At 37.9% G+C, this 16,655-nt stretch overlaps 2 protein-coding genes across 5 annotated transcripts in view; both read left to right on the forward strand.

Moving 5' to 3' along the window:
* Positions 1-1,094, forward strand: part of LOC127419060 (ubiquitin-like modifier-activating enzyme 1) — a 62,134-nt gene extending 61,040 nt beyond the window's left edge. For all 3 annotated transcript variants that reach the window (XM_051660133.1, XM_051660134.1, XM_051660132.1), the window contains exon 26: positions 67-1,094. In XM_051660133.1, the coding sequence (XP_051516093.1) occupies positions 67-202 (136 nt within the window). In that variant the 3' untranslated portion in view covers positions 203-1,094. The remainder of the gene's footprint in view (positions 1-66) is intronic.
* A 2,448-nt stretch (positions 1,095-3,542) lies between these two features.
* LOC127419065 (rho guanine nucleotide exchange factor 3-like) lies at positions 3,543-16,524 on the forward strand. 2 transcript variants are annotated; one of them, XM_051660143.1, is made up of 13 exons: positions 3,543-3,764; positions 4,015-4,072; positions 4,166-4,228; positions 5,484-5,528; positions 5,839-5,946; positions 7,500-7,664; positions 8,218-8,280; positions 8,357-8,453; positions 8,540-8,616; positions 9,749-10,006; positions 10,221-10,391; positions 10,562-10,754; positions 16,026-16,524. In XM_051660143.1, the coding sequence occupies exons 1-13, from the start codon at positions 3,709-3,711 to the stop codon at positions 16,271-16,273; spliced, it is 1,602 nt and encodes a 533-aa protein (XP_051516103.1). In that variant the 5' UTR covers positions 3,543-3,708; the 3' UTR covers positions 16,274-16,524. The 2 variants fall into 2 exon arrangements, with proteins under 2 accessions (XP_051516103.1, XP_051516104.1); XM_051660144.1 differs by lacking the exon at positions 4,166-4,228.
* The last annotated feature ends 131 nt before the right edge of the window (positions 16,525-16,655 follow it).

Consider the following 16,655-nt stretch of genomic DNA (forward strand, 5'->3'; position numbering starts at 1 on the left):
GTAATTAATGAGGTCTGTTTTTAAATTTTTGTTATACTAACATTTGTTCTGTGTTGCTTTTCATAGGATGACTGAGATTGTGACCAAGGTGTCCAAGAAGAAACTGGGGAAGCATGTTAAAGCACTAGTTTTTGAGCTCTGCTGCAACGATGACACAGAAGAGGATGTAGAGGTGCCCTATGTCAGATACACCATCCGCTGAGAGGGATATTGGGGTGGAGAGGGACAGGTTAGAGGAGGGAGAGGGGACCCACTGGGGATGTGGAGCAAATTGGAGAGCATCAGTATGCTTGGAGAGCCCAAAGAAAAATCGATAGGGGTGGGAGTAATTTTTTAAACCAGGTGTTGGATAATATAAGTATTATATCTGTAACCTAGATTTCAAGCACCCTCTTCCCTTTTGGCTGAGCACTGTAGGGTATGAATCAAACTTTAATTCAATTTTGAAAAAGCTGGTTAACTTTAGGAATGGACAATACATGTTGATGGGAAGCATGTAATATTTTGGCTGTAACTTATTTAAATTGATCTAACCTCTTCATGAATTTCTGTATACTTATCATCACTCCCTCATTCATCTTTTGCACACTGATCTGTTCTTTGCTTCATGATGCGTTTGTGGGCACCATCTTGCTGTGCACATGAAAGTAATGAACATGTTGATTGGAATAAAATGTTGATGCCAAATACTGGAGGGGAAGAAAAAAAACTACCAGTCATGTTAATTGCTAATATTTAATTTTCAAATATCTGCCTTGGCTTATTGTCACCTTAAATGCTGATGTTGTGCCCTTAGTGGCCAAGGTGTGAAAGCGAGTTGGCCCACTGATTGAGCTCCTGCTCTTCCATAGGCCCAGTGGGAATATCCCTTTGCCTCTCTGGCTTCTGTTTGGGTTGGGGTTCAGGAACTTGCACATAACTTCTTTTTTTTTTTTTCTCTTCAGACTTCTGGTGTATGCCTTGTAGATCATAAACCCTGTATTCTTTCTACTTTGTTAAACTTCAGAAAAATAAACAAACATTACAGTAAAAAAGGGATTTTAATCTGTAATGGGAGCACTTAGCGTATTAGTGAATAAAGTTGAAAAAGTTTTCTTGCTTTGTCTTTTCTTTGTGACTGTTTTTCAAATGTATCTAAAAGGTTAATAAAAAAGTATCTGCAGCTAATCAAACTGGTCATCAAAAATATTTCAAAGTGCTTAAGAACAGTTTTTCTGTGGAATTTAAGATTATTTATGCCTTTATCACTATAGTCTGTGTATTTTTAATTTAGGGCATTGCCTTGTTGCTTTGGAGGAGTCACCTCTAAAAACACTTCAGCCTCTTCAACTTTTTCACCATTTTATTATTAGGGTTGGGAACCAAGGAGAGGTTTCTATTTGGAATCGGTTCCATTTAAAAAAATAAATAAATAAAAACAGGAACCGTATGATTTTCATGACTTTCACTTCTAGCACGTGCGTTTTTCATGTGGACAGAGCACCATACTAAAATATTCTGTTTCCTGCAGTGCTGCCCTGCTACTGAATCTTTGGCACGAAACACCTGCGCGTCCAGTGCAGTCCGATTCCTGAATGAATGACTCCGATGAACATCTAGACTAGAGGGAAAAAAACAGTGTAGCCCTATTCCTGCTCAAATGACTCCTACGAGGTTTTTTTTTTAAATATATTTTTACGTTTTAATATCTAATTAAAATTTACAAAAAAAAACTGCAAAAACTTTCCAAGTAAGAATACAAATGTACTTTGACATATTGAGGAAAATGAGTAAACTTTCCTTTTAAACGTTTCAGTTAATACAGTAACGTTTACCTACAAATCAGATGTACAGTGTACTTAAACTTAGTCAAATTTAAATGAACATTTATTAGAACTTTTCACATTTTTAACTTATAAACGCATTTACTCATGTACCACATGACATACGGTAGCCTTTCACAGGGAAACTTAATGCATGCTATATAGTCTAGACAACATCACGATGACGGTAACAATAAACAATTTTTTTGATCATGAATGAGTAATGAGTAGAAAATGAACTTCAGACTTTAAAAAACAAGAAATTATCAAAACGCAACAGCAAAAACTGTGTAAAACTTGAAAACGGTGAAACCAAGCAAGCTCATTAATTACCGTATTGAAGCACAGTGCATGCTGGGAACACCAGCTGCAAAAGTTAAGTAAAAGTTAATTAAATCTGTGAAATCTACTCAAATTGTTGAATTGATATGAAATGGTTTTCTACTTAAGGATTGATACATAATGACACATTGTAAAAATAACAATTATTACTTGCATGCTAGACTAGAGCATACATTTTTACATATTTGAATTGAGTACAAATGTAGAATTTACTTAATATTTTCAAGTTCACACTTAAATGTATTTAATGTAGAGAGTACTTCATCTTAAACCAAGATTTGTTGTCATCAGTGGAATTTTATAAAAATAAATGAATCAAATATGTTTTCATAGTTCTGTTTGTTCTGAATTTTTAATAGCCAACATATGTCGTTAGGACCAAGTATCGAACTGCATTCATGCCTCTAAAAAGTCTTTGAAAAGTAATTAACATGCTGTGTCACATGCCTTTCACAAGAATTGCATTTTAATTATGTGATGTTATTTCTTGTTATATCTGCTCTGTTGAAACCTAAAATAATCATCATTTGGCAACAGACTGCTGAGGGCAGCAATATAATATATTTCTTCCTCAAAAGTAAGAAATGTTAATTGAACTAAACACCCATCCCTAATTATTACATTATATAATGGAACCATAGTTATTTTTAATGATAACTTTGGCCACTCATTAACACAAACATGTCTGTCATATACATTTTTAAACAATAGATATTTTACAGAATTGAAAAATTATTTTGGCAGAACATAATTGGTGCTCCTATTTGAAACATGCAGAATGATTTTCTATGTAAATATATTATATACTTATTATATATAAACTATATATAAAGGTATATAGTATATTGTCCCATTAAATTGAATGCAAAATTTATGTAAGATTATTTATGTATGATGACAAATATGCTTGTGTTTCATGAATAAGGCCCAATGAATCTGCAAGTATTCAGAACCCCTTTTGGTTTAGGAACAGGGTCTGAGTTTGAGTTTTTGCTCTCATCACAGCAGAGTCTTTCTCTTGGTTGTCATCTTTCAAGTGATTTTCTCACTTCATGCAATATTTTCTGTCTACAATGATGCTTGTTGAAATTCTGGACCGCTTGACACTTTTGAACAAGACAAATTTATGAAGCGTGACCCTGGCATGATCTAATCAACGTACTTTTTTTGACACCACTGTATTCTTTTACAGAAATGGGTCAGAAGGTTTGGTTCAACTTAATTTCCTCTTCAGTGATGGAGTTATGTATAGGTTGGCGTAATTACGCAGAAGTCACTGGTAAGAGTCTGGGATATGTCAGAGATTGTCTACTGTTAGAGCCGTGGTTTGGCTTTGTTCTGCCTAACAACAGGAAGCACACAATTTTTGTTCTTTCACAGGATGTGGTTTCAGACATGTAAGAGGAAGAGGGGAGGGCTAGGAGAAGAGTGCACATAAAATTTTTTGTCTTGCTATCTTTTTCTCTGAAACTTTGGTACAGGTGTTTTGAAGATTTTTGTTCTGATTTTTAATCGAATACTCTTTTATTTGCTGGAGTTCCTTATCATAACATCTGAAGATGCTATGAAAGAGGCAAAGATGGAGCCTGAAGAGACGGAGGTTGATTCATCACTTTCTTGGTAATTCTTTTTTATGGATCAGACTTTGCTCAAACTAAAGATTTCAGACCTTTCTGTGTTTCAGTATCATTCTGACTAAGTTGCAGCTTATAAATTCAATATAGTCTATTTCAATTACAAATGACAGTATGGATAGATATGTAGAGTGATTTTTTTCAGTGAAACCAGCAGGTGAGTTTCTTCATAAGGTTATATAGAGGTATTCATTTTTTTATTTTTATAATTCCTCTTTATTTTTGTTCTCGCTCAGGTCTCCTGTACATAGAGAGAGACTCCTCACTTGTGCCAACCTTTCAGAAATTGCTGGGGTGAGATTAATTTCCATCCTTAACCTTATACAACAATATAGGCCTTGTACCTTTGAGGGACACCAATGTGTTATCTGTTGGTTTTCTGAGCAGAAGAAAAGAAAACAAGATCCAAGTAGTGATGCTGAGAATTCAGCCCGAATCTTGGAGGACTGTGTAAGTTATCTATGTCAAGATCCAACCATGTCTGATCTCAGTATGTCAAAAGTTTTCTATTGGTCTCATGGAAGATTGGATTCTTGAATAATCAGTTTTCAGCATGTATGTTTAAGAAAGACAAATTTAAAAAAGCCTTAATATTTCATGCCTTGGTCCTGAGTCTATCCTGAGAGTTTCAACATGCAAGCCTTAGCTTAATCATGAATATTTAACTTAATGAGTATCAGTCTGTAGCATACACTTTTGTAAAGGGGTTTCGTATGGTGAAAGTGGTCTGCCTGCAACTTCCTTTTGGCTCCGTTCCTTGGTCTCTGTCTCTTTAAGCTGTGTGTACGTTAACAGAAACTTAAGACCAAGTGACTGCATTAATAATGCATGGTTTTCAATTCAACTGTTAAACAAGACATGTAAGATGCTAAAAAGAACACTCATAATTCATAGAAAAGTTTTCAAGATGGATAGAACCTTAGAAAGGTTACAGCAATCAGTCACAGAGTGGAGCAACTTGTGCTCAGCTGTGAGTAGAAAGCTGACATTTTACAACTCAGTTTCCTGTATCAGTTCTGAAAGAAGACTCTTATGTGTGCACACACTCTCATAGCTATCCACTTTGTCTCTCTGAGTGAAACTGGCTTGCTCTTTCTTGTAGTTGTTGAACCATACTAACGTTGAATTGTGTCAAGTGTCTATACACTACCAGTCAAAAGTTTGCACAGACCAACTCATTCTTTATTATTACTATTTTCCACATTTTAGGGGGGGAAAAATTAAAGTCATCTTGTACTTTAGCCTCTTCAAAGTAGCCACACTTTGTCTAGATTACTGCTCTGCACAATCTGGGTATTCTCTCAATCAGCGTCATAAGGTGCCACCTCGGATGCTTTTCCAACAGTATTTTTGCGATTTATAAGAAGTATTCATTGAAGAATTATTTAGCCTTGTGAAGAAATTCATACATGGGCACAATTTACATTTGTCTGCAAAACTAATTTCAAGCACTTAAGCATAGGCCTATACCTTTAGATCATCTGTTTTTAAGGCCATGAAAAAATTGATTCAGTCCAAGCTTGTACAAATCTTTCACTGTGCATGTTTGTCAGTTAATTTTGTTCCTGAGTTACAAAGGTTTTGTTTTACTGATTAGCCATATTTTACAGTGTAAATTGTTTCATATGTCATGCATCTTTCATCTTATTTGTTGTGGTTATGTGCTTTTACTGATATTTTTTGCTAAACGACACGTCTCTTCCAGGAAGATGATGACTTTCCCATCAATGACCACATACAGGATTCTGAGGTATAGACATTTATATCTCTCTTTGTTTCTTAACTTTTCTGCTCAAAACAAGAATGATCTATCCTGTTAACCTTTGTATGTGTCCAAACACCATGATGGCTGTCAGAGAGAATTCAGATGTTTAGTTGAAAGATCATGAAAATGAAAGCCAGAGTGTCTGTGGGGAACTGTGTCGGTTAATTTTAGTGAATATGATGCATGCTTAAACATTAAAATTTCATGCTCCATGCTTAAACATCTAATTGTTTTAATGAAACAGAAACTAAATTGTAATATTAACACTTATTCTCTGCTGTTGCCCACATATTAGGGTCCTTGTAACAAAAGAGTCAAGCCAGTAGACAAAAGTGCTTCAGTCACCGGTATCATAACGCCGGTAAAGACCCCTGCACTGAAACGCTTGGGGCAATCCATACAGGTGAAGCTTTGTTATCCCTTAAATAAAATATGTGTTAATTTTAAACATCTCATCCAGCTTAAAAAGTTTTATCATTAACAATAACCATACGAGGGGGGCCTGGGTAGCTCAGCGAGTAAAGACGCTGACTACCACCCCTGGAGTCGCACGTTCGAATCCAGGGCATGCTGAGTGAGTCCAGCCAGGTCTCCTAAGCAACCAAATTGGCCTGGTTGCTAGGGAGGGTAGAGTCACATGGGGTAACCTCCTCGTGGTCGCTATAATGTGGTTCTTGCCAGGGCCATTTCTAGGCACCTGCTGGGAGGGTACCAAAGAGGAGGCCTCTGCCATACCACCCCCCTGCCCGATGAGGGCGCCAATAGGGATCTCGCCTAGGGCGCCAGAAAGGTCTGAAATGGCCCTGGTTCTCGCTCTCGGTGGGGCACGTGGTGAGTTGTGCGTGGATGCCACGGAGAATAGCGTGAAACATCCACATGTGCTATGTCTCCGCGGTAACGTGCTCAACAAGCCACATGGTAAGATGCATGGATTGATGGTCTCAGATGCGGAGGCAACTGAGATTCATCCTCTGCCACCCGGATTGAGGTGAGTCACTACGCCACCACGAGGACTTAGAGCGCCAAATTGGGGAGAAAAGAGGAGAAAATCATTAAAAAAAAACAAAAAAAAAAACAATAACCATACGAATTAACTAACAGAAAACTACAACTTGAAAATATCTTCAGTGTATTGTTTTTAAAGGGACAGTTAACCCAAAAATGAAAAATTTTTCACCATTTACTCACCCTCATATCATCCCAGATGTGTATGATTTTCTTTCTTCTGCTGAAATTAAACAAAGATTTTAAGAAGATTATTTCAGCTCTCTAGGTCCTTACAATGCAAGTGAATAGTGACCAGAACTCTGAAGGTCCAAAAAAGCACATAAAGGCAGCATAAAAGTAAACCATATGACTCCAGTGGTTTAATCCATGTCTTCTGAGGTGATCCAATCAGTTTTAGGTGAAAACAAACCAAAATATAACTCCTTTTTTACTGTACATGATGCCATTGCAGTTTCTAGGTTGATTGGTTTTCAAGCTTGATTACACTTCCTAGTACTTGATGCATGCGCCGTGTGCTAGATGGCGCTATAGGAAGTGTTATCAATCTTGAAATCATGATTGCTAAGCTAATGGAGAAAAAGGAATTATATTTTGGTCTATTCTCACCCAAAACTGATTGGTTCACCTCCGAAGACATTGTTTAAACCACTGGAGTCATATGGATTAATCTTATGCTGCCTTTATGTGGTATTTGGACCTTCAGAGTTCTGGCCACCATTCACTTGCATTGTATGGACGTACAGAGCTGAGATATTCTTCTAAAAAATTTTGTTCTGCAGAAGAAATAAAGTCATATAAATCTGGAATGACATGAGGGTGAGTAGCCTAAATGATGAGAGAATTTTCATTTTTGGGTGAACTTTCCCTTTAATAAATGTTGTTTGATTTATTTATTGATATATTCATAAATTAATATAAATTTACCCTTTTTTTTTTTACCACTACTAGCGTTCCATCAGTTTCCGGACAGAGGCCCGGCCATTGCCTCCAATGCCAATAAGAACACGCCAGAAGGCCTCTTCCTTTCCACGCCGACGGAACAGCCAGCTTTGGAGTGACACAGTGGACACTCTTAGTCATGAGCTTAGTACCAAAGAGATCAAGCGACAAGAGGTGAGACAAAGTTGTTTTAATTAGTGCCACAACACAGATATATGAGTTTGTCCATCGAAGTTATGGTTTTAGATGTTGTAATTAAAGTCTTTAGGTAACACTGCAATGCCATGTTAAGGCTTGTATTGGGTTGATCATATTGTGCTGATTAAAAGCGATGCATATGTAGTTTTGGCTCCTGTACTTTAGTAAAAAAAAAGAATTTAAAGAGCTTTCAGCTGCCCAACTCTGTCTTCACTACCTTAGTTGTGAAACAGGAAGTGAGCTAGTATATGAGGCCATGTTCTCTATTTCAGTCTCAATATTTCCTCTGAAAGACACTAGCTCTACCACACCATGAAAACAGTAGTGATGAGCATTGCCAAAACTGAGTTTTATGTTGTGATTAGTTTGGCTTCACTGATTCCTACTAAAAAGTGTTAGTATTAGTGTTTTTTCATTAGTGTTTCCCTCTGTGTGCATGAATGAATATGATGGCCTTGTTAGGATAGAACTGACTGTACACTGTTTATCCTTCATTTATTTGTTATGTCTTTATTTACTGGACCTGTAGGTCATTTATGAGTTGACTCAGGGAGAGAAACAGCTCATTGAGGATCTAAGTCTAGTGAAAAAGGTTTGTGCAGAAGTCAACAAATTTACTCCTGTTGTTGTCTTTATGGGAATGATTTTAATTTTGACTTGTCTCACAGGTGTACTATGAACCAATGTTGAAATTAGACATAATGACAGAAAGTGAGCTGGGCCAGATATTTGGAACCCTTGATTCTTTAATACCCCTTCATGAAGGTAATTGTCAGTGATTAAAACTCAACAAAATACATGTAACTTTGCAGTGAACCGATGTATTCACAGCTATTTGCCTGTGTTTTCAGATCTTTTAACTCGTCTTGAAGGTCTGCGTGGAGCAGAGAAGACTGTACAAGAAGTTGGCCCAACCATGATGGATTGGGTCAGTGTTACAAATACTAATATGTATAGAATATAATAAAAATATACTCAGAAGAAAGACATGAACCTCCTTTTGAAGCACCTCTAGCAATACCAAACATAACTGCCAAAATAAATACCGTGTGTAGATAGTTGCTTTTTCGGTTACCGCCAACTATTGGCATAGATTTTTAGTTTTTTTATTATTATTACTCTGTGTGTATAAATCTGTCCTCACTGACAATATTCATCCCCATTTTATCCTTACTTCAATGCATATTTCTTTCATTTCATTAAATAAACAAGTGTTTTATATTGAAGCGAGTGCATGCAAAGAAAATGTGACTAGAAATGTTCCTCGTCAGCAGATACATTGTGTCTCCAACTTCATATCTTGTCATTAAAAATTAACCTTATTCCTCTTTAAACCTCATCAGGTTAAAAATACTTACACAAATCCCTTCATCTGGTGAAAATATAGGCTATAAAAAGCTAAATTTGGTAAACAGCCTACTTAACAGAGCCAATTCTCAATTTCAAAATAAGAGTCCCCGGTGTGTTTCAGGCTTGTTTATAGTTAAAAGACGTGTTGTGCACCAAATCTGAATTTTTCTGGATTTTATTGAGATTTTGGTTGAACAATAAACTGCATCTGGTATTTTTTAATTTTTGAATCTTGCAGCCTCTATGTCTGTGCCAGTCATATCATATTAATAAAAGACTAAGAAAGTTTTGTACATTCTATAAATACATTTTATCAACTAACTATCAGCCGATTATGGTAATTGGTTATCAGCCACCTTTGATATGGGTATTAGCAAAATCCACTATTGGTCGACCTTTAGCGCACAGAGCCACAATGTTAACACCTTTTGTGGAAATCAACCTATGAATGGTTTACTTATAGATGACGCTGCATTTTAAAACATTTAATACATTACACAAATCAGCTTTAAGGTTTGTCTTTCTTCAAATGTTTGCATTTAGTATTATTGAGGAAACTCATACCAAACTTTAAGCTCTTTGAGGTGACCCACCAAACTTTGAGAGTTTATGAAGAATTTCTGAATAGCTTTCATATTGTTCATCTTGTATTATGCAGTCTTTTAACTATATGTAGCAGTTCTTTTTACCTCTTTGCTTTCCCTTCATAGTTTCCCTGTTTGGAGGCATACATCACATATTGCTGTAACCAGGTTGGGGCAAAAGCTCTTCTCGATCAAAAGAAGCAGGATCGGCGAGTAGAGCATTTCTTGCGGCTGTGCCAGGAGTCGTCCTTCAGCAGAAAGCTGGACCTGTGGAACTTTCTGGACTTGCCTCGCAGCAGACTGGTGAAATACCCTCTGCTGCTGAAGGAAATTCAAAAGAGCACTCCACCTGATCATCCGGATGAGGAGGCCCTGCCACAGGCTGTGAGTTTAGATGCTTCCACTATCTAGCATTATTGAATTTGAAGCCAAGCTCCAAATAATTATAGTTGGCAATTGGTAGATAAGTTACACTGATTTTCCGTGTACTAATCTTTGTACTAATAAAATTGTGTAATTATTATACTTCTGTTATCTTAATTGATGTAATTTTACATACAGACAACACAGTATGCCCTCTTATTTCTTGTTACTTCAGATGGATCTAATACAGAGAATTATAACAGAAGTAAACCTTAAAACTGGAGAGGCTGAGTGTCAGTTTTACAGACGGGGACTGTGCTACTCAGAAGATGGCCAGAGGGTTCCTGAAATTCAGGCCTCCCGTTTTTTGTACTGCCACGGTGAACTGAAGAGCTCTAAAGGACAGGTAACTAGTCCCTTTTATTGTACATGTTTTTAATCCTTTTACAAAACAACACTTGATTCAAACACAGTATGTTCAGTTTGTAAGTATGCTAAACTTGACTAAACATTACTATTCTAATTCTTTTTAGTCTGCCTCTTTTTCCACACATTCATTTTATTGTCTCTTTCTAGAAGCTGCATGTGTTCCTCTTTGAGCTGGTACTGGTTTTGAGCCGACCAGTGGCACAAGACAGGGAAGGACCAGTCCAGTTCCAGGTGTATCGCCAGCCCCTCCCAGCAGCTCACCTCCATCTAGAGGACCTACCTGATGGAGAGCCAAGCAGTTCTGGATCCTTCCGTGGAGCCTTCACGGGCAATGATAAAGGTAATGGCATTGCCTTGTATACTTAATATTGCATGCTATAACAAAATAGCATAATACAGCAATATATTTAGATGGATGGATGTTATATCATGTATACCTGTATATAAACAGTGGCCCCACAAAGTATTTGGACACTTAAGCCACACTTTATAGAGGTCAAAAGGTTGGCGTGGCGCCATGCGAGGGTCGGACTTGTGAACGGCGAGCTCTGCGCACTTTGCTAGTTTCTAATACTTTTTGTGTCATAACCGGTGAGATTTGATACATCCTGTTCAATAACTGTTCTATGAAGACATTATGTCAAAGAATTCAAAATCCTCAGGCTCTGGAGACATTAAAAGACACTTACGTGCTCAAGCTGATGCCCCGGACAGGGCCGCAGACCGGGGACTCGGTTTGGATGGTGCGGTGGGAGAGATTCAGCATCAACTGTCGAGCATGTCGGCAATGCTTGGCGAAGGTTGTTGCTGATTTGGGAGGATCTTGCTGTAATACATTAATCAATCACAGCCATAGAGACGAAATTCACTGAGTTGGTTACAAGAGTGTCGGACGTTGAGAAATGGATTGATTATCTGGAGTCATCGGAGAGGGAATTAGCTGTTAACCCACTAGCAACCAAGAAAAATTTGGAGCGCGTTTGGAAAAAGTTGGAAGACATTGAGAATCGTAACCGGTGAAACAACATCCGAATTGTTGGAATTCCTGTGAACGAAAAAGGCTGAGATATGGTGAAATTCCTAGACGAGCTCTTCCCAAGTCTGCTCGACATAACGGCATAAGCTGGAAATCGAGCGAGCTCACAGGCTCGGAGATCCACTGAGGGAGACAGGCCCCGATCAATTCTGGCCAAATTTCTGAGATCATCCGATAAAGATCTCGTGTTACGTGAGGCGAGGAGTAAAGGAAGGCTTTCTTGGAAGAACCACAGCATTTTCTTGTTCCCAGACTTTGCAAATTTGATGAGAGAAATGTGATCGATTCAAGGAATGCAAGAATCTCTTACATCAATGGAAGGTCCCTTTTGGACTTATGTTCCTGGCCAAATTGAGAATAGATACTAAGGATGGCCGCAAAATATTTACATGCCCACAGCAAGCGATGTCCTTCATAAAGTAAATGGACTGAGTAAGTCATTGTGTGATTCCCTCGATGCAGCTGAGTGAGCCTGACTCGCTGAACATTCACTTGACCGTCCGAGGAAACTAAACGCCTTCTTTGTTTCTTTTTGTGCTGGTTCCGTTTAGCGGCTGGAGTTTGTTTTGTGGAATAACACTCCTTTGGGACAGTTTGTGGATGAATCTGCACGTTCTTTGTGCTTATGCCTCCTATTGGATGGAGTTTGTTTTGTGGAATATTTCTTGAAAACACGAGTGATTAGGGCATTTGTTGCTCTCATGTAACAGCCGAGTGGGCCTGACTCACTGAAAATTTACTTGACTACCTGAGTAACTGAGCACCGCCTTTGTTTCATTTTGTGCTGGTTCCGCTAGCGGCTGGAGTTTGTTTTTTGGAGGAACACACCTTTGGGACAGTTATGTGGATGAATCTACACGCTTATGCCTCATATTGGCTGGAGTTTGTTTTATACAAATTGTTGTGTAATTCTGTCTCACAAACTTTGTATTGAAACACTTGAACTTAGCAATCCGACAGCAAAGTTGTCGCGGGGCTCTCGTAAGCGTACATGGACTGTTTGAGTTTAGAGGGATGGACGCCGGTTGGTGCTGTCATGCGCGGGGTTAATGCGCACATTTTTCTTTTCTTTTTTTTTTGTTCTGGGGAATTTCGGGGTTAGTTTGTTGCTCCAATGTTGGAATGTGGTCTTTATAATTTTGTTTTTGACACGCAATCTATTTTTTCTTAAATGTCAAAATGTCAAATGTTAATATGAGTGGATTGTCTCTCTCCACATGGAATGTGAATGGGTTGGGGCACCCCATAAAAAGAAGGAAGGTTATTTATTTTCTTAAACGTAAGAAATATGATAGTGTTTCTTCAAGAAACGCATCTTTCCCTGCAGTAAGCTGAAATATTTGGGAAGATATGGGGTGGGCATGTTTTCTTTAATACTGGCTCAAGTAAGAGCAGGGGAGTCATTACACTGCTAAGTAAACATATATAATTCAAATGTCTCAAACAGATTAAAGATAAATTAGGAAGAGGCATTATTGTTTTAGCAGAAATTCAGGGGCAAAGGTTGATTTTGGCTAATATTTATGCACCTAACGCTGATGATCAGTGCTTTTATATAGATCTTGAAGGGATGTTGCAAGCCGCTGGCACCCCACATGATATAATATTGGGAGGAGATTTTAATCTTTTGATGACTCAGTCCTTGATCATAGTGAAGCAAACATGTGTAAGCCCCCTAGAGCAACAGTGACGGTTCACAGGATGTGTAAATATCTTGGTCTTACAGATATTTGGAGGCTTTTGAACCCATCTGGTAGGGACTATAAATTGTTCTCATCAGTCCATAAGATTTATTCTAGAATAGATTTTTTAAATATCTAAGTCCCTCATTTCATCTGTTGTTGATTGTTCAATTGGAAACATTTTAGTCTCAGATCACGCCCTGTTGAGTTTAGAGGTGTTGCCACATACAGAGGAAAAGAAATCATATAGTTGGCACTTTAATGTATCCCTTTTGCAAAATCCTGAATTCCAACAAATGTTAAAGGCTGAAATCAATGTCTATATGGAGACCAACTGGACCTCAGTAGGCTGTGGGCGTGGCTTGGGAGGCACTTAAGGCGGTTCTTAGGGGTCGGATCATACAGTAAGGATCTTTCACCAAAAAATCCAAAGCATGAGAACTCGTGGAGTTGGAAGGGAATATTAAAAGTGCAGAGGCAGAGCTGAAGCGCTGAATGTCATCTGATGGCCTCAGAGAATTGACCCGATTGAAATATAGATATAATACTGTTTTGTCGCGTAAAGTGGAGTTTTGGCTATTCAGTCATATTTTGAGTCGGGGGACAAAGCAGGGAAGCTTTTGGATAGATATATAAAGCAGAGAGAGTCTTTTTCTTCCATTCCCACAATGAAATCTGCTGGTGGTGAAATATTTACCTCAGCCATTGATATTAATAATGCTTTTAAAGAATTCTATCTTGATCTCTATAGTTCCACGTCTTCATCTACTGATGAAGAAATTAGAAACTTTGTGGAACCATTAGAACTCCCTAAATTGACGAATGAGCAAAAAATTATCTTCATTCTGAGATAACTTTGGAGGAGCTTGGTGAGGTAATTAAGGCCTTGCCTACAGGCAAGGTTCTGGGGCCAGATGGTTTTGCCACTGAATTTTTTTAGATCTTATGCTACAGAACTGGCTCCACTTTTGTTAGAAGATTATACGGAATCATTAAAGAATGGAAAGCTTCCGCCAACCATGACACAAGCCCGGATCAGTCTGATTCTTAAAAAGGACAAAGATCCAAGAGTGTAAGAGTTACCGTCCAATTTCACTGATCCAGCTAGACGTAAAAATATTGCCAAAAATTCTGGCTAACCGATTAAGTTATGACATCTCTTATACATACAGATCAGGTGGGGTTTATTCAGGGAGGTGTGGCGCATAAGCTTCCATAAAGATGGAATCTTTATGTCATGATCGACAGACAGATTCTTTTAAGGGGTTGGAGGTCAGCTGGAGCACCCTCATTTCAGGAGTGGTGCTCGGAGATGCCTTTGAAGAAGGGTCATTTAGAAGACTAGGGAAATTGAATTTGTTTGTGGAGAAATGGGGTGGATATCTGACGTTGCTGGATGTATGATTATTTATTTTTTATTTTTTTTGTGCATGTGTGTGTTGATAGACATGTACAACCACTGGGATGTTGTTGGGGGCCAGTGTGGGGTTGGGGATTGGGAGGAGGAGGGGTGATAGTGGGGGTTAATTGTTGAGTCTGTGTATATATGTTTTGTTTTTCTGTGTACAATATGTGAATAAAAAAAAAAAAAGTGTTAATCAGAAAAAAAGAATAGAGGTTGACAGATAGTGGATTTTGCAGATACAGATAATAAAGGCCGATAACCAATTAATTGGCCGATAGTTTTTCAACTCAATTTATAGAATGTTAAAAAAAACATTATTAGTCTTTCCTTACTATGGCAGGCACAGACATGTTACAAAAATGAATAAAATCCCAGATGCAGTTTATTGTTCAACCAAAATCCCAATAATAACCAGAAATAAATGAAGATTTTGTGCAGAATGTGGGACTTTTAACTGTAAATAAGCCCAAAACAAACAAGGGGCCCTTATTTTGAAATGACAGTCACTTGGCTCAGAAGCAATGCTCTGTATTTAAGTGTTACCAAATTAAGCTTATAATAGCCTGTGTGTTCACCAGATTTAGAATTTTGCATATAAATATACATTTCAGCAGATTAGGTTTTTTATTATTATTCAAAAGATATGAAGTTGGAGACACAATGTATGTGCTGACCGGGCACTTTTCCATATAGTCACAATTTAGAACACTTGGTTATCTAATCATATAACAAAATGCATTGAAGTGAGGATGAAAATATGGATGAATATTGTCAGTGATGAAATGAGATTTGCTATTTAGATTCAGCAAATCCCCATGTGATTGTTAATCACAAATATAAAACAAAACCATCAGAAACTATTAGCATAGATTCGATAGTTCCATAAAGCAACAATCGCCACTGATTAATTTGTAAAACCAATATACTGGTCCAGCCAGGGGGGCGGACAGTTCTTTCATCAACATGCACTGTCCCGACGGCTTTCACTTAAGCTTTTGCACGCTGTCTCCGTGTTTGTATCCGCATCTCCTGCTGAACGCGATTAGATGCGATATACAATATGGAACAGCCGTTCTGTGCCCCCAACCACCAATCCCCCCCCACCACCCCACTCCCGCCCTAGTCCGGCCCTGTATCAGTCTACCTCTACTAAGATATCTGAATGTCTTTATATTAGATAAGAAAATATCAAATCATGTGGCATTTATTTGACAAATACTATACAGCACAAACACACTTTTTAAGCTAAGTATTCACAAAAAGAAGTTTGTTAGGTTTTAATTTTAATTCAAATTTAAATACTTTTGGGGCCACTGCAGGTCTAATATTCTGTATATGCATAACTTGTAGAACAGCACCTTGTAGTTGTTTGTGTTTCTGTTCATTTTTGTATTTTTTCCACATTTGACTTTGATTGGCCAATTACTAATTGCTATTCCATGTGATTTATTTCCATCATCCCACACTTTCTGCTTCTCCCTTATTCAGCGAAGAACTGTTTCCGTGTGAGCACCACAGGACGCTCAAAGTCTCAATCCCACAGCCTGCAGGCCAATGACTCCTTCAACAAGCAGCAATGGATTTCTTGTCTGCGCCAAGCAATGGTCCAATCACGAGACAGACAGGCCCAAGCCAGCCATTCCAATCCCTCTTACCGTTTGAGCCCTGACCCTGCACTCCATAACAACATCGCTGAACTGAGTATAAACTCTGATGTGGAGATGCCAGACACATAAGCTAGGGCTAACAGCGCTGCTGTCTAGTTCTATAGTTTATGGACAAACAGAAAGCCCTTTTACTGTGACAATGACAGCTACTATTCTCAGGATAAATGACTTCACCCAGTCACTGCCACTCACCCTATATTTAGAACTGTGAGCAGAAATTCATGTTGCAATACAAATATATATACATGTATATATATATATATTTATATATATATATATATATATATATATATATATATATATACACAAACACACACACAAACTTACATATTTCATATGTGGATGTTTGCTGGTGCCAGATGTCTTATGGAGGGAACATTTTGAATTCGATGTATGCTTCTTGGTTAACCTGTTTAATTTACATTGGGAAAGTTGTGTGATATCTGTCGAA

This window comes from Myxocyprinus asiaticus, chromosome 28, assembly GCF_019703515.2.
Source record: "Myxocyprinus asiaticus isolate MX2 ecotype Aquarium Trade chromosome 28, UBuf_Myxa_2, whole genome shotgun sequence".
Taxonomy (NCBI): domain Eukaryota; kingdom Metazoa; phylum Chordata; class Actinopteri; order Cypriniformes; family Catostomidae; genus Myxocyprinus; species Myxocyprinus asiaticus.